Source organism: Salvelinus fontinalis, chromosome 16 (genome assembly GCF_029448725.1).
Source record: "Salvelinus fontinalis isolate EN_2023a chromosome 16, ASM2944872v1, whole genome shotgun sequence".
NCBI classification, from domain to species: domain Eukaryota; kingdom Metazoa; phylum Chordata; class Actinopteri; order Salmoniformes; family Salmonidae; genus Salvelinus; species Salvelinus fontinalis.
In genome coordinates, this window is record NC_074680.1 from 18,313,019 (window position 1) to 18,339,638 (window position 26,620).

General features: G+C 40.6%; 2 protein-coding genes across 6 annotated transcripts; one reads left to right on the top strand and one right to left on the bottom strand.

Annotated features, from left to right (window-relative positions):
* The first annotated feature begins 38 nt into the window (after positions 1-38).
* On the top strand, positions 39-5,107 carry rsrp1 (arginine/serine-rich protein 1). Of its 5 annotated transcripts, none has more exons than XR_008753072.1 (6): positions 39-314; positions 629-681; positions 793-1,384; positions 1,512-2,142; positions 2,345-2,830; positions 4,738-4,759. XR_008753072.1 is itself a non-coding variant. In XM_055864604.1 (6 exons), the coding sequence occupies exons 2-6, from the start codon at positions 652-654 to the stop codon at positions 4,894-4,896; spliced, it is 1,044 nt and encodes a 347-aa protein (XP_055720579.1). In that variant the 5' UTR covers positions 41-314; positions 629-651; the 3' UTR covers positions 4,897-5,107. The 5 variants fall into 5 exon arrangements, 3 of the variants coding, with proteins under 3 accessions (XP_055720579.1, XP_055720581.1, XP_055720580.1); XR_008753073.1 differs by having other exon boundaries at positions 2,348-2,830; XM_055864604.1 differs by having other exon boundaries at positions 41-314; positions 1,512-1,693; positions 2,750-2,830; positions 4,738-5,107.
* Positions 5,108-11,575: 6,468 nt separating this feature from the next.
* LOC129812763 (pre-mRNA-splicing factor syf2-like) lies at positions 11,576-23,870 on the bottom strand. Its single transcript, XM_055864609.1, has 7 exons — positions 23,762-23,870; positions 23,273-23,368; positions 18,208-18,333; positions 17,304-17,421; positions 16,247-16,337; positions 15,641-15,739; positions 11,576-12,080 (listed from the first exon to the last, which is right to left on the bottom strand). The coding sequence occupies exons 1-7, from the start codon at positions 23,777-23,779 to the stop codon at positions 11,915-11,917; spliced, it is 714 nt and encodes a 237-aa protein (XP_055720584.1). The 5' UTR covers positions 23,780-23,870; the 3' UTR covers positions 11,576-11,914.
* Between the last annotated feature and the right edge of the window lie 2,750 nt (positions 23,871-26,620).

The window sequence follows — 26,620 nt, forward strand, 5'->3', positions numbered from 1 at the left end:
GAGGGGGAAGATGAGGGGGAGGGTGGAATTTTCCACAGCGACACTCGATGACGTAGGCATTTTGTTTGGCTAGTTGTTTGGTTAGGCAACAGACAGATTTATTTCAGCCGTTGATACTTAACTAGCTAGTTTAAAACTCGACTTTTTCATCTAAATTTAATCATTTGCTAGGTTTCTCTACGAATATTACATTGAAACATTAAAATTGTATCTCGTAATTGATTGAATTTCATTACATTATCTAGTTTACTAGCAGAATCAGATTCCTAGCGCCACGGCCGAGTCGACTGAATTCAACGTAAGTTCGCATTACGGTAAGTCGCATGCGAGTAAGCTACGATTAGACTATGAAATACTGTGAAGACCATACAGGCAATTATTTGATAAAACGTTATATCCTGCCCAACCACATTCAGAAATGGGCATAATAGGAAGTTTACAACAACGTCTAGCAAACTACTAGCAATACAACAGCTACAGTTGTAAGTTACAGTAGCTAACGTTAGTTCTTCCTACATGGAATTTTCCACAGTTGTACTACTAGCTAACGTTATTCCTACTCCCAACAGTTGTCAGTATAGTTACGCAATTTTGTCAGAGGTGTCAAATCTTTGTTATGCAATTTCAGGCAGACCCTATTTAAAAACATTGATGAGAAGTTACACAAGACGCATGTTTATGGTAATTATCGTTAGATGTCTAACAATTGTACACAATTTTGTTTAATATGCTAAATCCTTCCCATAACATAATTGGATAGTCATTTACTTTTATTTTATGTTTTTATTATAGATGAAGACCGATGGGAAGGATTCACATGTTCAAATGACACAGGCCCCTCAGAGTGAACGGATAAGTTTGTTCTTTGATCAGGATGCCCAATCCAGCTCTTCCTGTTCTCCTTACCCATCTAGAAATAGTCATACCAGTAGCCAGTCCTCTGGCTCTAGACGTCAAGTTAAGCGAAATAATGCTCGTAGGGTACGTCACAGGTCCTCCACCAGTTCTTCGTCCTCCAGATCATCCCACTCATCCAACAGCAGTCCTCGAACCCGTCCCAGGTCCCGATCACACCCGCGCTGCCACAGAGCCTCCTCCAGCTCACGCTGCTGCCGTCAACATCGACAGGCCCATGGACATAGGCGCCACCGCTCACCATCACGCTGTTACAGGGCCCACTCACGCTCCTACAGCCCTTCTTCTTCCCCAGACAGGCCACACCGCCACAGTTCCCGCTCCAGGTCAGCCAGCTGGAGCAGGGTTCATAGGGGGTTTGTGGGCAGGTACAAGTGCAGGTTTTCTGGATCACCCAACAGAAGCCACAAGACCTACACGAGCCGCTCCACATCTTCAGGACGCTCAGTCGTCAGCCTCAGTATAGAGGGTAAGGCTTATGTTTATATATATATATATATATATATACTTTTCATTTTTGCTAGAAGTTAATAGACTTATAATCAGCATTAGACCTCTTTGTGTTGATGTAAATATGTCCTGTTTTCTTTCCTCAGAAAAGGGGGAACTCAGGACTACGAAAGCCAATACCACCCAGGTACTGGGGATGGAGCAACTGGACCTTCCTGAGAGTGTGAAGCCCATCCTGGAGGAGCAGCAACTGAAAACCAGACTAGCCACACCAGAACCAGAGGAATGGGTGAGACCAGAGCCACTCCCTCAAAAGAGTCTATCACAGGTGGGTGTTCAGGGAGATTTGATCATTTTGAACATACCGTCTATGAACATGACACACACAGAAGAAGCCTAGCAATTGAAATTGCTCAAAGTTCAGCTGTTGACGTCATAACCGCACTACCTAGGACATTTTAAAACAGTCTGGAGATCTTTCCCTACCATGTAGTCTGAACTTCAGGACTTCTGATTCTGTCTTCTGTGAAACTGCTTGTCTGTTAACCTTGCACCTGTCAGAGAACACACTTGCTCTGTTTGTATTTATTCCTGTTTTTGTAGATCACATGACAGTGGTCTACTCTCCACGACCCCTCGGATTAGGAGAATAAGAGGGCAGTCATGTGACTTGGGTGATGTCATTGCATTTGCGTGAAGGTTATCTGATTAATCTTGTCATGCTCACAATGCCAATGCAAGTCCAGTAGCAGGAATGGATTGTTTTTTCCAGCAATGGTACACTTAAATTATCTCACTGACTTCATGGCTTACCAATTCATTTTGTAATGTCCCAGTTCATCACCTATGCTACTTTCTCACACAGATGGTTAGATACAATTAAAACATACTGACAATACTCCACATTGATAGAAATACATTTTTAGAACTCTGAATATGTGTGTTTACTTACAGTTGAAATGAGAACATTATTATTTAGCAGAGTCTCCCTCCCACTCTGAAGAAGCGCAGGCGTTTGGACTGCGTTATTGTGACTATTCCTGACAAGAGAACTTTAAACAGATGGCCAACTCCCTCCGTCCGTATGCCAAAGATAAGTTGGTAATACACAAGTGGTGTTCTGGATGGGGTTTGGAAAACTGCACCATCATGCCACTCAAAGGATTTTTCTTTCTATGGTGTTTGTTCTTAAAACTACCCTTGTAAAAATCACAATGAACAGATGCCTAGCTTTGACATCAATGAAGCAAGGGTGCATGGGAACTGCAGTTTGTTGAAACTATAGACAAGTGAGCTATTGCTCATCTAGGAGAATGTATTTGTGTTGATGGGGAGACCTGAAAACAGCTGATCTGATTTTTACTCAACTGTTTTCTCTTTGCAGCAGAACAGTGACATAGAGCCTGAGGATGCACCAAGCCCTAATATGTCTCCCAAGAAAAAGATGATCTCATTCAGTATTCATGTAAGTGATGCAAGTATTTAGTAGAGGTCGACCGATTATGAATTTTCAACACAGATACAGATTCTTGGAGGACCAAAATAAGCTGATGCCGATTTATTTAAAAAATTGTAATGACAATTACAACTACTGAATGAACACTTATTTTAACTTGATATAATATATCAATAAAATCATTTTAGCCTCAAATAAATAATGAAACATGTTCAATTTGGTTTAAATAATGCAAAAACAAAGTGTTGGAGAAGAAAGTAAAAGTGCAGTATGTGCCATGTAAAAAAAGCTAACTTAAGTTCCTTGCTCAGAACATGACAACATATGAAAGCTTGTGGTTCCTTTTAACATGATTCTTCAATATTCCCAGGTAAGACGTTTTAGGTTGTAGTTATTGGACTATTTCTCTCTAAGATTTGTATTTCATATTCCTTTGACTATTGGATGTTCTTATAGGCACTTTAGTATTGCCAGCGTAACAGTATAGCTTCCGTCCCTCTCCTCGATCCTACCTGGGCTCGAACCAGGAACACATCGACAACAGCCACCCTCGAAGCAGCGTTACCCAAGGGGAACAACTACTCCAAGTCTCAGAGCGAGTGACGTTTGAACCGCTATTAGCGCGCACCCCGCTAACTAGCTAGCCATTTCACATTGTTTACACCAGCCTAATCTCGGGAGTTGATAGGCTTGAAGTCATAAACAGCGCAATAGCTGCTAGAAAAACGCACGAAAGTGCTGTTTGAATGAATGCTTACGAGCCTGCTGCTGCCTACCATCGCCCAGTCAGACTACTCTATCAAATCATAGACTTAATTATTACATAGTAACACACAGAAATACGAGCCTTTGGTTATTTAAATGGTCGAATCCGTAAACTATAATTTCGAAAACAAAACGTTTATTCTTTCAGTGAAATACGGAACCGTTCTCTATTTTATCTAACAGATGGCATCCCAAAGTCTAAATATTGCTGTTACATTGTACAACCTTCAATGTTATGTCATAATGTACAATTCTGTCAAATTAATTACGGCCTTTGTTAGGAATAAATCGATTATATGCAATGACTTCACACAGTTCGCAATGAGCCAGGCGGCCCAAACTGCTGCATATACCCTGACTGCTTGCACGGAACGCTAGAGAAGTGACACAATTTCCCTAATTATAAGAAATTCATGTTAGCAGGCAATATTAACTGAATATGCCGGTTTAAAAAATATATACTTGTGTATTGATTTTAAAGAAAGGCATTGATGTTTATGGTTAGGTACATTGGTGCAACGACAGTGCTTTTTTTGCAAATGCGCTTGTTAAATCATCACCGTTTGTCGAAGTAGACGCATCGATTATATGCAACGCAGGACTCGCTAGATAACTACACATGGTTGATGATATTACTAGTTTAACTAGTGATTATGATAAGATAAGTTTAATGCTAGCTAGCAACTTACCTTGGCTTCTTGCTGCCCTCGAGTAACAGGTAGTCAGCCTGCCACGCAGGCTCCTCGTGGAGTGCAAGGCAGGTGGTTAGAGCGTTGGACTAGTAACCGGAAGATTGCAGAAACAAATCCCCGAGCTGACGAGGTAAAAATCTGTTGTTTTGCCCCTGAACAAGGCAGTTAACCCACTGTTCCTAGGCTGTCATTGAAAATTAGAATGTGTCCTTAACTGATTTGCCTAGTTAAATAAAAATGTGTATTAAAAAAAAAAAAAAAAACATTTTAAAAGGGCAAATCGGTGTCCAAAAATACCTATTGTTATGAAATCGGCCATTCCGATTAATCGGTCGACCTCTAGTATTTAGTTTAGCAGAAGACGCGTATTTGACAATGCCTAGAATTTTCATTGAAGTATTTGGGCGCCACACTTAAATTCTTTTGGATTCTGTGTTTCTCCTTCATTTGTTCACACAGAATTCAGTTGCCAAGCCCACAGCCATTGTTGCTTCCACCACATCAAAGGTAGCACACAGAGTGGAGAACTACACAGCGAGCAGGAACCCCTTTGGTCACTGGGTCCCAGTCAGAAAAACGGTCCAATCCTCCTTTTGTCGCACTTTGCGCAAACACTAACTTGCCACATCACGCTAATGTGTTAAGAGTACATGGACAATGTAAATACTGTATATCATTTTTACAGGGGAGGTTTTGGCGATCTGATCTTATGGTAGATTTCTTTCAGATTTAATTTGAGTTAAATGGGAAGAACAGAATATTACAGATGGTGTTACTTTTTTGGTGTCTAATGCTGGTTAGTGATTCAATAAAGACACTTGAAATTAAATTCCTTGTTCATTGACTTTACTGTGTCTTCTCAGTCATTACCAATACGGGAATTACTTCATGTTTGACATTGGTCCCACAGGCAAAACATTGTAGTGGTCCCCTTCTTGGCGGTGGAGAGATTTGCAGCTTTGAAGCACATTTTCTGCGTTTTTTTTTTTTTTAAGTCATTTTAGCAGACGCTCTTATCCAGAGCGACTTACATTTCTACACATTTTCCCATGGGGTAGAGAGCATTTTGCAGTTTTTAAATTCATTTCATGCGATTCAACCAATTTTGCTCTGGGGTGGAGAACTTGGCAGTCTTAAAGATAATTCCCTGCAGTTCTACAGTCGTGGCCAAAAGTTTTGAATGACACAAATATACATTTTCACAATCTGCCTCAGTTTGTATGATGGCAATTTGCATATATTCCAGAATGTTATGAAGAGTGATCAGATGAATTGCAATTAATTGTAAAGTCTCTCTTTGCCATGCAAATGAACTGAATCGCCAAAAAACATTTCCACTGCATTTCAGCCCTGTCACAGAAGGACCAGCTGACATCATGTCAGTGATTTCTCGTTAACACGTGTGAGTGTTGACGAGGACAAGGCTGGAGATCACTCTGTCATGCTGATTGAGTTCGAATAACAGACTGGAACCTTCAAAAGGAGGGTGGTGCTTGGATTCATTGTTCTTCCTCTGTCAACCATGGTTACCTGCAAGGAAACATGTGTCGTCATCATTGCTTTGCACAAAAAGGGCATCACAGGCAAGGATATTGCAGCCATTAAGATTGCACCTAAATCAACCATTTATCGGATCATCAAGAAATTCAAGGAGAGCGGTTCAATTGTTGTGAAGAAGACTTCAGGGCGCCCAAGAAAGTCCAGCAAGCGCCAGGACCGTCTCCTAAAGTTGATTCAGCTGCGGGATCGGGGCACCACCAGTACAGTTTGCTCAGGAATGGCAGCAGGCAGGTGTGAGTGCATCTGCACGCACAGTGAGGTGAAGACTTGGAAGATGGCCTGGTGTCAAGAAGTGCAGCAAAGAAGCCACTTCTCTCCAGGAAAAACATCAGGGACAGACTGATGTTCTGCCAAAGGTACAGTGATTAGACTGCTGAGGCCTGGGGTAAAGTAATTTTCTCTGATGAATCCCCTTTCCGATTGTTTGGGGCATCTGGAAAAAAGCTTGTCCGGAGAAGACAAGGTGAGCACTACCATCAGTCCTGTGTCATGCCAACAGTAAAGCAGCCTGAGACCGTTCATGTGTGGGGTTGCTTCTTGGACAAGGGAGTGGGCTCACTCTCAATTTTTCCTAAGAACACAGCCATGAGTAAAGAATGGTACCAACACATCCTCCGAGAGCAACTTCTCCCAACCATCCAGGAACAGTTTGGTGACGAACAATACATTTTCCAGCATGATGGAGCACCTTGCCATAAGGCAAAAGTGATAAGTGGCTCGGGGAACAAAACCTAAATATTTTGGGTCCATGGCCAGGAAACTCACCAGACTTTAATCCCATTTAGTACTTGTGGTCAATCCTCAAGAGGCGGGTGGACAAAAAATAATAATTCTGACAAACTCCAAGCATTGATTATGCAAGAATGGGCTGCCATCAGTCAGGATGTGGCCCAGAAGTTAATTGACAGCATGCCAGGGCGGATTGCAGAGGTCTTGAAAAAGAAGGGTCAACATTGCAAATATTGACTTTGCATCAACTTCGTGTAATTGTCAAAAGCCTTTGACACTTATGAAACGCTTGTAATTATACTTCAGTATTCCATAGTAACATCTGACAAAAATATCTAAAGACACTGAAGCAGCAAACTTTGTGGAAATTAATATTTGTCATTCTCAACTTTTGGCCTTGACTGTACACAGTTTGCAATGGTATGGCGAACAGTTTCCAGTAAAATTGCATGACTAAAACCTCAGCAAAATGTCAACTAATTACAGATTTTGAGTTCTTAGATTCATTCTGACTTTTAAGGAAGCGATACTGGCTTTGTTCCTATGGTGTATCATGGGGGACAAACATTGGTAACTGCCACCGAACCACACCCTCAAGACTGAAATCTTGTTTTTCATAACAAGTAACATGGAAATAGATTTGGTGCGTTCAGTTGCTCTTTAAAATGAATTTCCTGCAATTCTACACATGCTATGTTCATATATTGAGTGAATAACAAAAACAATGGGGGGGTTCCCTGGGCACGTGCCCAGTCTGTAATTCGGCCATGATTACCGCAGGGTTAAGATTGCTGGCTTGACTAACCTAGCAGTCGATAGAATGGGGTAATTGAGTGTCAGTGACTGAAATAGCGAGGACACTGCTGATGCACTACCAAATTTTTTGACATTGCACGTTGTGTATTCTACTGTCCTAACTATAACCGTAAGGTGAGACAAATGATGTATATAAACCATAGATTGCTGATGCTATGTATTGGCCAATGAGAGGCTTTGAACCCACCGGTGTGCCATACTGGCACTCAGATAAGCAATCCTCCACACAGGAATGAATGGAATTCTACAGTATTTAATTTAATTGTTTCATGTAATTACTGTACATGTATTTTTTTTTGTAGAGATGGTAATATTAGTAAATTAAATCAATTCTAGTATACATTTTTATATCTTTTAATTTGTAAGTTTAGGTAACATAATTTAAAAGAATGCATTAAGGCAGGATGGTCAAAGTCATTCCATGGACTGCCTGGTTTTAGTTTTTTCCTTTCAATTAAGAACCAGGTGAGGGGAGTTATTTACTAATTAGTGCCCTTAATTAATCAAGTACAAGGGAGGAGTGAAAACCTGCAGACACTCGGTCGTCTGTGGAATGAGTTTGACACGTGCATTAAGGTGTCTAATAGAATAAACGTGGCAAAAAGAAATGTAGACTTTAATAAATGCTTTTCTATAGCTTCCTAAATAGTTTTTACAATGGTGGGGCAGTGCCAAGGAGGTGCTGTGGCTTCTGTCAGTCATTTGGTGTTTATATAAATCATTGGTTGAGACCCTGTCTGACTTCCTTATGTCTAGAAACGGCACTGGCTGTGTCCATACTGCAATATGACATTTTAAAGTATAGCAGAATCGAATCAAGGTCTCCTCCAGTATGAATAGTGTCTTGATGTGCTCCTGCTGTTATTAGTCAGCTGTACTGCAAACGTTGACCACATAGTGTCATAGTTTCACCACTGAAGAGTGCTGCAGAACTTGTGAATCCTTAACACTAAGAAATGAGTGACACTGACAAAGCTAGTTTAGCGATGGAATGGTTTTTCTAAAGATCAATGACACTGACAACTAGTTTAACGATGGAATGGCTTTTCTAAAGATAAGTGACACTGACAACTAGTTTAGCGATGGAATGGTTTTTCTAAAGATGAGTGACACTGACAACTAGTTTAGCGATGGAATGGTTTTTCTAAAGATGAGTGACACTGACAACTAGTTTAGCGATGGAATGGTTTTTCTAAAGATGAGTGACACTGACAACTAGTTTAGCGATGGAATGGTTTTTCTAAAGATGAGTGACACTGACAACTAGTTTAGCGATGGAATGGTTTTTCTAAAGATGAGTGACACTGACAACTAGTTTAGCGATGGAATGGTTTTTCTAAAGATGAGTGACACTGACAACTAGTTTAGCGATGGAATGGTTTTTCTAAAGATGAGTGACACTGACAACTAGTTTAGCGATGGAATGGTTTTTCTAAAGATGAGTGACACTGACAACTAGTTTAGCGATGGAATGGTTTTTCTAAAGATGAGTGACACTGACAACTAGTTTAGCGATGGAATTGCTTTTGGTGGTTAAAGCTGCAATCAGCTGTAGAAACAATAACGAAGTGTTTTCCCCGCCATCGTTTAGGTAAAAAACTGAGGGATGGGGCTGGAGAAATGTACCTGTGGCTGTAAGGACTGACCATCCATGATATCAAAATCATAGTTTTAACCATATTTTAAGGCTGTACAGTAATTGTTTACATTTACTTTGTTTACAAACATTGGAGTAAAACAAGCTTATATTTTGGGTTCTGATGGAGCATGACAGTTGAACTAAGCTCATGAGGCATTTATAAGTTATATTTGTCAATAATCAATGGGTACATATTATTAATTTATAAGTAAAAAAAAAAAAAATGTAGCAACTGCTGATTGCCCCTTTAAAGCCAAGCTAGTTTAAGTAAGTTATTGGGGGACAATTGCTATGTTAGTGATTTGAGGTCTGAATTAGACCCACTGTACAAAAACAACTGCATAGCTTAGCTTGTCATATGACCTACCTGCATCCCCTCAGCAGTTGAGCAACATGGCCACCTCATGTTCAGTGGTTTTAATGAATGATTTACTCAGGCTCAGATTTCATAGTGTAAAAAACTTACATCATCCAGAAGTCACAGCCACACTCATAGAGCAGTGTTTGTGAAGGTGGTTTTGGCAAGTGGCAAGTGAGCTGAAAACTCTTTGTTCAAGTAGAGAACTTGCCTGAGCTAACCCAAAGTGTCATTATGGCTTGTGAAACTGACTCGTAGTCAGATACTTTCCTTCAGATGCATCTTACCAGAGACTCAGTAAGCCTATTATTATGACAAGATCTTGGTGTATGTGTAAAATTAACATTAATTTACCATCAACTGTGATTTTCAATGTTTATCAATCAATGGGGGAGTAATAGATGGCTTGAGGTTTAAATCTGATATTCCCATGTCATGCCACACAATCAAAGATCCCACACTTGAATAGAGTACATCCTTAGCAACAGTCTTCCTGTCTCTATGAAATGCAAGTATGATCACATTCACCACACCTTTGATGTCAATATCAATGGCATTGAGGCATTGTCGCAAACAGATGGGGAGGAGGAAAGGCAGGTCTGCTTTGTCATCCTTGTGTGTCTAGAAGTTTCATCACACACAATGATTTTCTTATATCATTACTTTTATGAGCATTCATTTCTGCATCACTAGCAAGTGCTCAGACAGGAGTAATGTAATCAGTCACACCTCAGGACAGATTTTCTCCCTCCTGTCTTCTTACATGACATGAGTATTTTCCTCTCCTCTGCTTGTATGATCTGGCCACAAGGGAGCTGCAGTCTCTAAATCAGGAACATTCTGGCAATAACACAAGAGTCTTGACACATCTTTAGGAGAGAAAAAACATAGTGTTTTACAGAGGGCATAAAGGATTCCATTGTGTGTGGAACACAGAATGCCTTTTCAGTTTGGCCTGAGAAAAATGCTACAAGTCGTCCCTCGCAGGCAAACTTTATTTGATGTTTAATTTATCCTAATACCAGGGATACCAAGCATCTATTTGGGTGAATCACATGAATTAGATTGTCATAAACAATTGAGTTATCTATCACTGTGTAACAGGTTTCCAATTTATACACGCTCTCATCTAATTAATCTCCAAAGAGAATAATTTCCAACAACAGCCGTTTGGCTAACCTGTCACTCTCTTCTCATTGTACTGAGGGAAAAGTTATTTCATGTGGTCTCTCTGATGAAAAGACATGAAACCGTAGCGCTGTTGGTCAACGCCTACCCATCAGGCACATGATTGTGGATAGGCCCAATAGTAAACAGGGAGAGGAAATATCTATAAATTAATGGTGCTGCCCATTTAGGAACACTAAAGATAATTGCCAAAGTTGTCCCTCCATGAAGCAAAATGTCAAAGCACCATCATCGTCATATAATCTAAACTGTAAGCTGATCGTTAATGTTTTGTAGTGTTTCTTTCCTTTACATCATCTTCAGCCAATATCCTCAGGCTGATCAGCCAATCCAATAGAAACAACCCTCACCTTAGAACCAAACCAGACCGAGTCCCTACAACTCTGCAGAGAAATGTCAAAGATGTGATTTGTATACCCTCCCACACACACTTCGTCCTCATCTACCAGGAAATCATAAACAACTTGTCACTATTTTCTTGCATGCTAGCCTTTGAAACCCCCCATTCCCCATCTTATTTACATACCCCATGAGGCTCATTCAGAACACATTCATTAATGCAGATGAAACATTACTCAGATGCCTGATTCAAATTAGGAGAATCAAATCCCTTTCAATGTGTTTGTAGGATCCCCACATCGTGTTTTCTATTAACCCAGAGGACACATTGATTCAGAATATGAGAGAAAATTAAATCAGGGGGGGATGGGTGAGGATAGCATGGGAATCTGTTGACGGTCTTTGATCTCATCTTAGGTCACAAGCCTCTCCTAGCTCATATCATTTTGCTTGGGGGCAGTCGGCTTAACAGAGATGTGGTCGATAAATTAAATTGCTTAATTGTTTATCTCCTCGTGCACTTACTAACACATTCTTCTGCTGGCATAAAACACACTATAGCCTTGAGAATAAGTGTTCTATTCTCACGCTCATGACAAGCCCCCCCATCCAGCCCAGACCGCACGCAACAAACCAAGGCCAACACTTACACATAGCTAGATAACAAAAACGTTTAAGATGTTTTATTTAAAGAAAATGCATGGTCATACACACGATACAAACACTGACAGAAAGGCAGGAATAGCATTATAAGATCATTCAGGTTGCACTTAACCATTCCCACTGAGCAAAAGGATTATAGTAACACAGAAACACATATTTAAATATAAAATGCCTCTAAAGAATTGTCAGCGTCAAAATACAAACTTGATCCTTGAGACGTAAGCATAGGGACAACAATTTTGGTTTCTACGTACATGACCAGTCCTGTAACCAGCGAATAATTATGGGCTTCAGTTACAACAAAGCAGAGGAAATGGAAGTGTCCATTACAATCACCAGTCCAGTTAGACTGCTGTGCCTCTCTCCAGATTCTGCTTGATCTCAGCTGTGTATTTGCCATAGAACCGCTCTGCCTTCTTGTTGAACTTGGCGTTCCTCTCGTTGATGTAGTCAATGTCTGCGTCATCGTTGTAGGCCCTACGCCGGCTGTATTTGGCCCGCTTCTCGATCCTGTGAACAGCAAAGGATCAGTGTCAAGAAACCAAAAGGACACACAAACAACTTACAAACCAAAAGGACAACAATCATAGTAGAAAAACCTCATTCAGTTACTTAAAATCCAGTCTCTCCAGAATGACTCACCATCACACAAAAGCAACAATCCCTAAACAAAGACAGTACACGTTCATATGCCAAAGCACCAATAAACAACCTTACTCTTCTACTCGAACACACAGGCACACAGAGTCAATTCGCTAACTCACAGCCTTTAGTTAGTGTCTACTAAGCAGAGATGTGCGTCATGCCCTGGCAGCCCAGTCTCATCTCTCACAGGAGCATCACTAACACAAGGCCACCCTAAATATAGCTGGGTGTTGAGAGAGGAGAGAATGAGGTCTAATGTAACCCAGGGACACTAGGGCAAGGAATATGCTGGTCAGGTGTGTGGGACTTGAGGACTTGACCTCAGGGGTTGAAGCAACAAAAAATAATAATAATGACTGAAACCTACATCAATTTCAGATTGACTGGGGCCAAGTTAACCCCCATTTCATGTCAGAAAGTAATGACCATCATGCTTTTAGGGAAAGAGGATCATTTTGTACAGTATGACTTCGACCAGTTCCAGTCCCCTTGCTTAGGTGGCCCGGGGTCCTCCCTAATATCATTTTTATGTAGGAGAACTGAGAAGCTCAGTTGTGGTGACTTTTTAAAAGGAAATACTCCAAAATGAAATAAAATGACACCATCTAAAATACAATTTCCACCCAGAGAAAAGAGCCCAATAACATATTGGTTAACATGTAAAAAAAATTATGTTAACATATTGGAACAGGCATATAGCCAATAAGCATCATCACCTGTATCCTGACTGATGCAGCATAGTGGCTATAAAATGTACATGGACAAACCCCATGCTTCAGCCTATCTGCAGTTACCACAGTGCAGTGGTGTAAAGTACTTAAGTAAAAATACTTTTAAGTACTACATAAGTAGTTTTTTGGGGTATCTGTACTTTACTATTTATATTTTTGACAACTTTTACTTCACTACATTCCAAAAGAAAATGTACTTTAACATCATACATTTTCTGACACCCAAAAGTACATTTTGAATGCCTAGCAGGACAGGAAAAAGGTCCAATTATTGCACTTATCAAGAGAACATCCCTGGTCATCCCTACTGCCTCGGATCTGGCAGACTCACTAAACACACTGTTTGCAAATTATGTCTGAGTGTTGGAGTGTGCGTAATATAGGGAATTTTAAATTATTTATACTTTTACTTTCAATACTTTAGTATATTTTAGCAATCACATTTACTTTTGATACTTGAGTCATTTTCTATTAAGGTATCTATACTGTCACTCAAGTATGACAATTGTGTACGTTTTCCCACCGCTGCCACATTGGACATAACATCCTGATTATTATGAATAATTATTTTATTGACCTTATAAGATGCCATTGCCCCTTTAAGAGCTCTGTTGCACAGCTGCACCTAAACCATGCTTGAAACTCCGGTTGTAACTGCATTTGTAAATCAATGCCTTTCGCGCAATAGACGGATTAGATGACAACGCACGCTTCAAATGGGGCAGAAGGCCGTGTGGCCAGATTGCTAGCAACAATGACAAGACACTGCCATCTGGGGAATCGTAGGTGACTCGTTTCAGCTAGTTTTATATTGTTCTTGATACCACGTCTTGTTTTGAGGTGTTTTGACTGATGTCATGTCTATGATTATATGGTTGAAATTCACAAGCTAAACAACAATTGTTACAATGTAGTTGGGAGACAAAAAGTGCTCATTGTGCAAATGTATTTATGTTTTCAATAAACATGTCAACAATCCAAGCCAACCCCATCTGTTTTGCCCCGGAGTTGCACACGCGCCGGTTTTGTTGCTAAACAACCAACCAGTCTATCGAAAGAGTAAAGAAATAAAAAACTGGGACCCCCCTCTTTTTTAACAAAAGCCAAAACTGCTTTCAAAAGTGTTTTCCTGTAATTGTATTAAGAATAGTTGTGCATTGACTGCTTGTCAGAAAACATTTCCCTCCCTATGGCTCTTCGCAACTTCAATGCGCCTCAAAATAAATATTTATCTCATATAGAACACGCAACAAGCTGACTAGGTAAATAGGTCAACTATTCTACTATGGGGTTGTTTGATTTCGTCCTGAGTGATAAAGTAGAGGCTTTGAATGACTTTGCCAGCAGTATCAGTAGTAGGCTAGACACCGCCGTTTGAGTTGGGCTCTGTGTCTTATAGACTACTGTTAGGGACTACTCCCTTCATCTGAACATCGGAGTGTCTGCAACAATCACGCATGTCAGTTCAGAGGACATATTTCGTAGAACAGACATGCTTCTGCATTAGGCTGGGTCATTTCTAATGCCGAGCGGTTATTGCTTTTTGAGGTCGGTTCGATATATATATATTTTTTTAAAGGAATCACAGTTTTCGATAAAACAATAAAAGTCCCATGATGGTAGTGACTGGCCATTAATGCTCGTCACTTATTAACCATCATCATTTATTCACATGGCTTTATTATTTCATTCCAAGTCATCTCATCTCTATAGAGCTGCTGCCCATTCTGTCTGACAAAAATCACTATTTTAGTAGTTCTTCAAAGTAAACAAGGCATACTTTTATGACTGCTGAATACCAACTATCAATCACTTAGATCATGTATTCTCTCATTCTCTCAGACTACTTGTCTACGCCTCACAGACCCGGACAAGTTTAAGCGGGCGCGCAATGAATTATGGTCATTGTTGTTAACTACCACGTTTACTGCGCTAAACTATGTAGAATATTGGCCTTTTGGAAACTACAACTCCCTACTACATTTCAGTTGATTGCAATCAGTTGTACAACTGACTAGGTATCCCTCTTTCCCTTACATTGCACAGTTCAGGCTTGATTCATCTCTACAGAAACTGCACATTGAGCTCTCAGAAAAAAACGCTAACAAAATGGAATTCAAAATTATTTTACCGACATCGGTCAATCAGTTGTTTAAAAAATAACCAACATTTTGGTTAATCGCTCAGCACTAGTCATTTCCAAACTATCTCCAGGACCCATATGACAGAAATCCATCGCATTGATGGAGAACTATAACCCCTGTGACCTTAGCTGGTATGGAAGGTCCAGTGTGCAGCTTGACTGGTCTATTCCATGACCATTCTTTCAAAAGGCACGACATGCATTATTGAATTGGGCAAATGCGTTCTTCTGACAGCCTATCCGGCCAACTGAAAATCAGAGATGAGAGCTCATTAACTAGGACACTCCCAGTCCCCCACTAAGATAGAAAGTGAGAGAGACAAGAGTTTTCCAGCACCTTCCCAGCGGGAGATACCTTAACAGCCTTATCAGCCAGCCCCATCAGGCTTAACACTGGGGCTTATTCAGTAGGTATTAGATATGCCGCAGGTTTCATGCACGCAAAGGTCTGCCTGCCCCCATTCACGAAGGGCTCTCATTCTTGTTTTGGACTCCAGTGCGTTGAATGCAAGGTCAGAAAGGGATAGGATCTTAGTCTGTGTTACGCTTACTGTTTCTCCACATCCTCCACCATGCGGTCGATGCCCTCCTTGGAAGGGACGTGGGTCCCATGGATCAGACTGTTGGATGTGGGGTGGAAATCCTCACCGCTGTGAGGCAGAACAGGAGAGTCAGTTAACATAATAGGCATTATAATGATCCTCCTCTACGCCATCCATCTCCCCAAACTGAATACCAGTCATCTCTATGACTGGGAACATTATGCTGTAGTGTAGTTCACCCTTCACAGCTCCACATGTGGCAGCCATTAAGGGGAAAAACCTGTGGGTACTGAACTCATCTTTGGCTGATCAAGAAAGCCCACCATAACTATAACCATACCGTTCCTCTCGAGTGTTTGCCTCACATTGACGCTTTCAAGACATGAAATGACTGAGTCTGTGGCTATGTCAAAACGAACCCAGGAGCAGGAGAGGGGCACGCTGATCTGTGAAAACTGGGATGGCAGCATCGATTATCTAAAATAACTGAAAGCTTAAGGCCAACGAAAAAAAAATATGTCATGCTACTCATTTTATGGGGGAAATACGGTCTTCTCTGACACACTCAGTAATGGAAAAGGAAGAGAGGCGTTTTATGAGGAGGCTCCAACTCACCACTGCCCTCGCTGCCTCTCGTAGCCATCCATGTCTGGTTTGATCTGCTTGGTGAGGCGCTGGTACTGTCGCAGCTGGGCCTCTGCGTAACCTGCGGGCCAATGGCAGCAAACAAGAGGGGGTATAATTACCGGAACTAACTTCAAGCAGGCGCAAAGCCCTGCGACAAAACCTGCATCTGGTTAAGGGAGATGAGGCCCTTTCAAGCCCCTCTGGTGATAATTCTCTCCCCAGAGGTTTAATTCAGAGACGTTTTGATGCAACAGATGGCAGCCATATTTGGGGAACGCAGCGATCCTTTTTGGCAAATTAAATTGGAGGCAGTTAAAAATTATTTATCCCAAGGGGTCTTTACACACACCCAGAATTGCTCTGTACAGGGCTGCACTGGAGTGACTGTACCACGTCCAGTAGCCCTATCCCGCAATCTAATTTCTGCTGCCTTAAAGGCTGGTCTTTGTGGAGCTGAGGTCTTTACAAACAACCAGGCTCTACAGAACAACATTAAAAAGTCACTCTTTCCCACTTGTTTCTCCAGGCGTAAATCTTATTTTAGGTAATAGCTTGATAAAAATGTAAAAAAAGATTGAGGATGTACAGCACGACATACTGATAGGTGTTCTCCAAGCCCACGATTGAATGGCCCTCAAAAAATCTGTGTCATTGTGTTGTGTGACAAAACTGCACATTTTAAAGCGGCCTTTTATTGTCTCCTTGGTGCACCTGTGTAATGATCATGCTGTTTAATCAGCATCTTGATATGCCACACCTGTCAGGTGGTTGGATTTTCGTGGCAAAGGACAAAAACTCACTAACAGTGATGTAAACAAATATGTGCCCATTTTTGTTTGAGAAATAAGCTTTTTATGCGTATGGAAATGTCTGCAAATTTGTTTTGCTCATGAAACCAACACTTTGCATGTTGCGTTTATATTTTTGTTCAGTATAATATATATAATAGCCTATAACTAGGGACCAGAGTTTTTCTTGTTCAGGAAAGGTGACCAGCTGAGGGATTGAAGTCCTGTTCGCTCAGTAAAGGAGTCCTATCTCTCACCTGAGAATCCTGGGTCAGGGTTCTTCTTCTTCTTCTTTCTCTCCCACCGCTCAGCATCCTCAGCACTGATCTCTAGCAGTTTCACCCTGTCATAGTCCTCCCCTTTGGCCGCACACTCCTGAAATCACACAGAAACACACCAAGTCACTAAACAGCAACAGAGTACATACAATTACTAGATAAACTTATAACATGACTAATCTATTATCCTAAGGTACATAACTTGCAGGACTTGACATCTTTTTGACCAGCCAACAAAAAAACATTTTACTGTTCATCCAACAAGCAGTGTCTGTGATAATTATTTCACCTTAGTTCTGCCACTGTATATAGTCATTACTACATTAACAATATTACGTAGAGTCATAAACATCAAAAATCTCCCCGCAAGATAAAACACGCATCTTCATTTCACCGTTAGAATCAGCAAGTTTCGACTTCCCGTGTATTTGTCTGCTCATTGTGAACCACAAGGTCCAGCATTCATAGTGAATGCACAATGGGGCCAGAGCAGTAAGCTCCACCCCACACCGAGCTGTAGTCTTTTAGAAGTTGCAAAGAAATGTGTGACCTTGTACATCTAGCAAGGAATCTGCCGATCAGAACGTCGCTGAAAGACGTCCAATGGCTCTATCGAAAAAGGACAACCAGATCTACATGCCGACAAACGTATAGTATGATCGGTATAACAGAGGCTTCGCGAAATGCCACAAAGCAGGACTACATATCAATCATTGGTGTACCGTTCGGCGAGCAAATCCCAGACCTGCCTTCTTTGTGGCCAATTGTGTGTGAAACATCTCACTGACCTCAATTCCTCAGACATGATCAAAACAAACCCAAAGTCACCCTCGGTGAAATTTCCCTTTATGCATAGCAGTTAACTATGTACGTTGATAAAGACCTTTTTCTTTTCATCGGTCATGAGTTCCCACTCCAGACGGGCTTTCTTAGCCTCCCAGTTAGTTGGAAGCTTCAGTCTCTTGTCCTCCTCCACAACCTCCTTGTGATTGAGCTTGCGTGCTTCATTCTGCAACAGATACCACAAAATACATAAATTCCAGAACTTGAATACAAAGAACACAGATCCAAGCTATACCATATAAACTCAAGCTACTTGTGAGCTCAAATGAGGGTAGGCTACTAAGATGTTACTAACCCATTCATAAAATGCTAACTACCTTTAGTACCCATTGACAATAGTATGTTCTGACCGGGGAAATTGTGATGAGCACCGATGCTCATTCTGAACCTTAAAACTCATTGCTTGCGGTATGGTTTTGGAATGTTGACGAGCTCAGGGGGAGGATTTCCTTCCACAGAGACATCAGGGATTGTAATATACTCTGTTTCACGGAAGCATGGCTCTCTTGGGATATACTTTGGGTCCGTACAGCCAGTTGGGTTTTCAGTTTATTGCGCAGACAGGAATAAATGTCTCTCCGGGAAGAAGGACGGGGTTGTATGTTTCATGATTAACTACTCATGGTGTGATTGTGATAACATACAGAGACTCAAGTCCTTTTGTTCACACGACCTAGAATGCCTCACAATCAAATGCCGACCGTATTACCTCCAAAGAGAATTATCTTCGGTTAGTCACAGCCGTGCATATTCCCCCCCCAAGTAGAGGTTGACCGATTATGATTTTTCAATGCCGATACCGATTAATATGTAATAATGACAAGTACAACAATACTGAATGAACACTTATTTTAACTTTAAATTGATTTAGTCTCAAATAAATAATGAAACATGTTCAATTTGGTTTAAAAAACGTAAAAACAGTGTTGGAGAAGAAAGTACAAGTGCAATATGTGCCATGTAAAAAAGATAGCGTTTAAGTTACCCACTCAGAACATGAGAACATATGAAAGCTGGTGGTTCCTTTTAACATGAGTCTTCAATAGTGCAGAAAGCAGAGCTTGTCTGCATGCTCCCCTATCAGTCTGCTCCTCCGCTTATCATAAATGATTCCCATCTCACTGAACACTCTCTCACCTGGGACTGAAGAAGGTGGAGGACAGAGAAACCTCTTTGCCAGTGGAGTGAGTGATTGAAGTATGTCCTCATTCTGCTTCCACCACTCCAAAGGCAAGCCGCTCTTTCTGTCAATGACGGGCTCTGTGAGGTAACGCTCCAGCTCACTGCACTGGACTTCATCCTTGCCCTCTTGGCTTCCAAGGATTCTAGCGTAGAGGCTGTCCATCTTTGCACCTGGATCTGGGTCCTCCTCTTCACTCGTCCCAACTGTTGTGGCTCTGGGATCTGGTTTCATTAGTAGGTCAGACTCCTCCTTCAGCCTCCTCAGGGACAGCACTTTTTCTAGTGCTGTCCCTGAGGTGAAGGCGTAGCTCTTGTAACGTGGATCCAGGACAGTTGCCAGCCCCAGGTACGGTCACCTCGGCCTTGGAGAACCGCCTTGTCAGACTATCCAACATGGTCTTCCGTAAAGTTGATGCCTTGAGTAGAAGAACCCTCTTGCTACAGTATCAGCACACTGGGGATGATGCATGCAGCTGTATAGTTGGAGTGGCTCATCTCCAGTGTCACGTCGTCCATACAGTTGAAGTCAGAAGTTTACATACACCTTAGCCAAATACATTTAAACTCAGTTTCACAATTCCTGACATTTAATCCTAGTTAAAATTCCCTGTCATAGGTCAGTTAGGATCACCACATTATTTTAAGAGTGTGAAATGTCAGAATAGTAGAGAGAATTATTTATTTCGGCTTTAATTTCTTTCATCACATTCCCAGTGGGTCAGAAGTTTACATACACTCAATTAGTATTTGGTAGCATTGTCTTTAAATTGTTTAATAACTTGGGTCAAACGTTTGGGTAGTCTTCCACAAGCTTCCCACAATAGGTTGGGTGTATTTTGGCCCATTCCTCCTCACAGAGCTGGTGTAACTGAGTCAGGTTTGTAGGCCTCTTTGCTCGCACACGCTTTTTCAGTTCTGCCCACACATTTTCTACAGGATTGAGGTCAGGGCTTTGTGATTGCCACTCCAATACCTTGACTTTGTTGCCCTTAAGCCATTTTGCCACAACATTGGAAGAATGCTTGGGGTCATTGTCCATTTGGAAGACCCATTTGCGACCAAGCTTTAACTTCCTGACTGATGTCTTGAGATGTTGTTTCAATATATCTACATAATTTTCCTTCCTCATGACGCCATCTATTTTGTGAAGTGCACCAGTCCCTCCTGCAGCAAAGCACCTCCACAACATGATGCTGCCACCCCCATGCTTCACGGTTGGGATGGTGTTCTTCGGCTTGCAAGCATCCCCCTTTTTCCTCCAAACATAACGATGGTCATTATGGCCAAACAGTTATATTTTTGTTTCATCAGACCAGAGGACATTTCTCCAAAAAGTACAATCTTTGTCCAATTGTGCAGTTGCAAACTGTAGTCTGGCATTTTTTTAATGGCGGTTTCGGAGCAGTGGCTTCTTCCTTGCTGAGCGGCCTTTCAGGTTACGTCGATATAGGACTCATGTTACTATGGATATAGATACTTTTGTCAACCAAAGAGGCACTGAGTTTGAAGGTAGGCCTTGAAATACATCCACAGGTACATCTCCAATTGACTCAAACAATGTCAATTAGCCTATCAGAAGCTTCTAAAGCCATGACATCATTTTTTGGAATATTCCAAGCTGTTTAATGGCAGTCAACTTGGTGTATGTAAACTTCTGACCCACTGGAATTGTGATACAGTGAATTGTAAGTGAAATAATCTGTCTGTAAACAATTGTTGGGAAAATGACTTGTGTCATGCACAAAGTAGATGCTTAGGAGACACAAATACTCTCAACTGTTTGAATAATAAAACTAGAGTTTAAGGTTACCTGTGATGATTGTTGAAAAAAAAAACAAATTTCTATATGCAGGGAATCCTATTTTAATAACGGGCATGATAAGAATTGACTACCAAAGTGTGAGTCATAATTCCCATGACACCTTCCAGTAAAATCTGAAAAGCGGTTCCATCATTAATTCCATAGGATATTTTTAGATTCACTTCGTGTAGGCTTACACCACCTTGCCAATTTGGTAACTGTGTAGATATCCATAGGACAAGGTAACTCTGATCAATATCGGCTAAATATAAGCAAAGATATATTTTTTTTGTAGAGTGGATTTATGAAAATGTTGACAAACCTTACCCTAGCAAGATTTACACGAGTATCAAAACGCTGAAGCGGTTTAAGCCTGCACGAAACACAGACCTTATTTGAAGTAGATCAAGACATTCCCTATGGAAGACATGAACAGTAATATAACGAAGGAACCCCTTCAAGCCGCAAGTTATTATAGGCATTATGACACATCAACTATTTCTCTCTATACCATTTGTACTTCATATACCTTTGACCATTGGATGTTATTATAGGCACTTTAGTATTGCCAGCCTAATCTCGGGAGTTGATAGGCTCGAAGTCATAAACAGCACTGTGCTTCAAGCATTGCTAAGAGCTGCTGGCAAACGCAGTAAAGTGCTGTTTGAATTAATGCTTACGAGCCTGCTGCTGCCTACCACCGCTCAGTCAGACTGCTCTATCAAATCATAGACTTAATTATAATATAATAAACACACATAAATATAAGGCTTTGGTCATTAATATGGTCAAATCCAGAAACTACTCTGCTTGCACTGAATGCAAAAGAAGTGACAATTTCCCTAGTTAATATTGCCTGCTAACATGACTTTCGTTTAACTAAATATGCAGGTTGAAAAAAATATACTTCTGCGTATTGATTTTAAGAATGGCATTGATGTTTATGGTTAGCTACATTTGTGCACCGATTGTGCTTTTTTCGCGAATGTGCTTTTGTTAAATCACCTGTTTGGCGAAGTAGGCTGTGATTCAACAATAAATTAACAGGCACCGCATTGATTATATGCAACGCAGGACAAGCTAGTTAACCTAGTAATATCATCAACTATGTGTAGTTAACTAGTGAAGATTGATTGTTTTTTTATAAGTTTAATGCTAGCTAGCAACTTACCTTGGCTCCTTGCAGCCACAAGGTCCTTTTGATGCTGCACTCGCATAACAGGTGCCACGCAGTCTCCTTGTGGATTGCAATGTAATCAGCGTCCAAAAAGGCCGATTACTGATTGTTATGAAAACTTGAAAGTCGTCCAAATTAAAATTGGCCATGCCAATTAAATCGGTCGACCTCTACCCTCAAGCTGATACCACGACGGCCCTCAAAGAACTTCACTGGACTTTATGCAAATAGGCAGTGGCTGGGACTGAGATGTCACAGGAAGACCAAAAAGATCATCAAGGTCAACAACCACCCGAGCCACTGCCTGTTCACCCCGCTATCATCCAGAAGGCGAGGTCAGTACAGGTGCATCAAAGCTGGGACCGAGAGACTGAAAAACAGCTTCTATCTCAAGGCCATCAGACTGTTAAATAGCCATCACTAGCACATCAGAGGCTGCTGCCCTATATACATAGACTTTAAAATCACTGGCCACTAATAATAAAATACTAGTCACTTGAATAATGTTTACATATTTTGTATGACTTATCTAATATGTATATATCATCTTCTATTCTACTGTATCTTAGTCTATGCTGTTGACCAAACATGTATATATTCTTAATTCATTCCTTTACTTTAGATATGTGTGTATTGTTGTGGAATTGTTGGATATTACTTGTTAGATATTACTGCACTGTTGGAGCTAGGAAGACAAGTATTTCGCTACACCTGGAATAACATCTGCTAAACACGTGTATGTGACCAATAACATTTGATTTGCATAGATTCCCTTTGACTTTTGCTTTGGACAGTAAGATTAATTAACTCAATATAGCCATCTGCTGGCTTTTGGGCTAGATTATTGGTCTATTAAGGAGAAACGTTAGGCTCCTTTAGTCCATTAAATGGGCCAAGACGTTACTAGAAGGTGTCTGAAATAGGAGAACCTTTGAACAAACTCACCCTTTTGAAATGCAGTTCCCGGAATTTTCGGAGGTTCTCCTCTCTCTTCTGAGATGCAGCACTTTCGGTCGGCTCATAACTGACCGAAGCAGATCCCTAATAAATCGCATAAACATTAGCTAGCTAACATAAGTACTAACTCGAATGTTGGATCCACGCGGTACAATGGCAAGACACAGCAAGGTAACGTTAGCTAAGTTATCATGCTAATCCATACCACAAACACATCAGTGGTTAAAAGCAAATCGAAAAACATCTAGCTAAGAGGTAAAAAGGGAATGGTCTGAAAAGCTAGCAAGTTAGCTAGCTACGGCTGTTAGCGCTAGCCATGAGACTGTAAACAGACATTAGAAGTACTGATATGGGTTCTCCATTGGGTACACTAATATATTTCAAATGTCAGTTTGATTTTCAGTAACTGTATATCTTAGTCAAAACTAATGAACCCCCTTTTTATTATTTCAGGTTATAATTCGTCAAAACACCAACCTCAGCGCAGGACGCCATCGTTGAGCTGGCAGTCAGGAAGTCTTCACCCTGAATGTCGGATGTTACGCAATGAACAAAACAGGACCGTCATCATATAAATATTGTAAAATCAAAGAGCTCATATTATTTTGCTTATTTATATTTGATTTAATTAGATGCAAGGGGGGGTCAATGGGCTACTATATTGTCATGGTGTCAATAACATATTCAGGAATTCATTGATAGGTGGATACAAAAATGTCAACAAGTTAAGTGATCCTTTCCCCCAATTGAATAGCCCACTTCAACCACAGATGTGCACATATTTTTGATAGGTTTACTAATGAATTATTTCCGGTAAGATACTACAACTAACCTGAGCTTTTTTTTTTAAATGTTCTGTAAGTATTGAGGATCAAAGAACAGTGACTCATTGGATATGTCAGGGAGACATGAACCAGAATCCGTCCTAACAGGAGACGTTTAATATTGCGAATATCCTTTAAACCCATTAAGCATTTGTATTCACCAGCTTGTCAAGTTTAATCATGTCAAAATAAGTTTGTTACTCACAAAATATGGAGTTTCGATTAGCACCTATCGTCCTTTCCTGCCGTCACGGTCCAAAAAAGGTCTAAATGAAATAGTTACATACAACTTTTAAAAAATCCTCTTCGGGCATTATCAATGTTTTCAGCTATTAAGACCTGTGCATGGCAATAAGGTTAGTGCTGTGCTATCCGGGATCATTGGAACGTGAGCGATTGAAAGTGCCAAATAGGCTTTTTTTTCAGTTTGTACATTTTTATTTAGACTTTTTTTGTAAGTACATACCAGCCGTGACGGCAGTAAATGACGACAGATGCTAATCGAAACTCCATATTTGGAGAGTAAGGAACATATTTTTGACATTATTACGCTTGAAACGCTGGTGAACGGCAAGTTGAATGGCTGCTTCCTGGGCTCAAATGAGATTCCCCATATCAAAGTCTAATTTAAGGCCAGATTCTGGTTCAAGGGAGACATAGCCATTAGTTGCACAAACTATGACAAAAACCTGTAAAATTATGAACAGATAGAAAGCTATCTGAGTATTAATCTGAGCCTAGAGGAAAGTCTTTGTCCTCAGGCCTAGAGGAAAGTCAAAGTCATTCTACTACCCAAGAGTGGTAAACTGTTGGAAAAAGTTGTGTTTGACCAAATACAATGCTATTTATCTGTAAACACATGAACAACAGACTTTCAGCATGCTTATAGAGAAGGGCACTCAACATGTACTCCACTGACACAAATGTCTGATTATTGGTTGAAATAAAATGATAATTAGAAGATTGTGGGAGCTGTACTGTTGGATTTCAGTGCAGCCTTTGATATTATTGACCATAACCTGTTGTTGCGAACTTAAGTGTTATGACTTCAACATCTGTCATATCGTGAATTTAGAACTATCTATCGAAGGGTTTTCTTTAATGGAAGCTTCTCTAATATCAAACATGTAAAGTGTGGTGTATCTCAGGGCAGCTCTGTAGGCCCTCTACTCTTTTCTATTTTTACCAATGACCTGCCACTGGCATTAAACAAAGCATGCATGTCCATGTATGCTGATGATTCAACCATATACTAATGAAGTAATTGACACCCTTACCATAGAGTTGCAGTCTGTTTTGGAATGGGTGGCCAGTAATAAACTGGTCCTGAACATCTCTAAAACGAAGAGCATTGTATTTGGTACAAATCATTCCCTAAGTTGTAGACCTCATTTGAATCTGGTAATGAATGGTGTGGCTGTTGAACAAGTTGAGGAGACTAAATTACTTGGTGTTACCTTAGATTGTAAACAGGGTCAAAACATATAGATTCAATGGTTGTAAAGATGGGGAGAGATCTGTACGTAATTAAGAGATGCTCTGCTTTTATGACACCACACTCCAAAAAGCAAGTCCCGCAGGCTCTAATTTTGTCTTATCTTGATCATTGTCTAGTTGTGTGGCCGAGTGCTGCAAGGAAAGAACAGAGCGGCAGGTCTTGCTCTTCACTGTAATCAGAGGACTAATATAAATACTATGCATGCCAGTCTCGCTTGGCTAATAGCTGAGGAGAGACTGACTGCATCACTTCTTATTTTTATAAAAAGATGAATGTGTTAAATTCCAAACTGTTTGCATAGTTAACTTACACAGAGCTCTGACACTCACACGTACCCCACCAGACATGCCACCAAGGGTCTTTTCACAGTTCCCAAATCCAGAACAAATTCAAGAAAGCGTACAGTATTATATAGAGCCATTATTGCATGGAACTCCCTTTCATCTCATATTTCTCAAATGAACAGCAAAACTGGTTTCAAAAAACAGAAAGCAACACCTCACAGCCCAACGCCTCTCCCCTATTTGACCTAGATAGTTTGTGTGTGTATTGATATGTAGGCTACGTGTGCCTTTTTAAAATGAATGGAGTTCAGTCCTTGTCTATTAATGTTCTGTATTATGTAATGTTTCAGGTTTTGTGTGGACCCCAGGAAGAGTAGCTGCTGCTTTCTCAACAGCTAAGGGGAACCCTAATAAAATACCAAATACCACTATAGCAAATTGTGTCATTCTGTGCGAGCCAAATCTTTTATTGTGACACCATGAAAAAAGTAATTGCTTTGCATCTTGCGTTTCATAATAACATCTGTGTTGAAATTAAAACCAGACTTTTACTTTTTTCTTTTGATGTTTAATCAAACAAAATATTGGAAATAAGCGTCACTCACGCATATTGTGATTACAGATATGACTGGAAGCAATAGAGTAGAAAGTATGAAAGGTCAGACATCAGTTTCACGTAAAGTCAGATGTCAGATTTCCACACCGACAGAGACCAGAGACCATGGCAGTG

Bases quoted from the DNA above. Each gene is read 5' to 3' on its own strand.
- rsrp1 (XM_055864604.1), top strand. From the start codon at position 652: ATGAGAAGTTACACAAGACGCATGTTTATG. The intron at 1,385-1,511 runs GTAAGGCTTATG...TTCTTTCCTCAG, and splicing joins CGTCAGCCTCAGTATAGAGG to AAAAGGGGGAACTCAGGACT. The intron at 2,831-4,737 runs GTAAGTGATGCA...TTGTTCACACAG, and splicing joins TGATCTCATTCAGTATTCAT to AATTCAGTTGCCAAGCCCAC.
- LOC129812763 (XM_055864609.1), bottom strand. The intron at 16,338-17,303 runs GTGAGAGATAGG...ATTGGCCCGCAG, and splicing joins CCCTGACCCAGGATTCTCAG to GTTACGCAGAGGCCCAGCTG. The intron at 15,740-16,246 runs GTGAGTTGGAGC...TCTGCCTCACAG, and splicing joins GAGAGGCAGCGAGGGCAGTG to CGGTGAGGATTTCCACCCCA.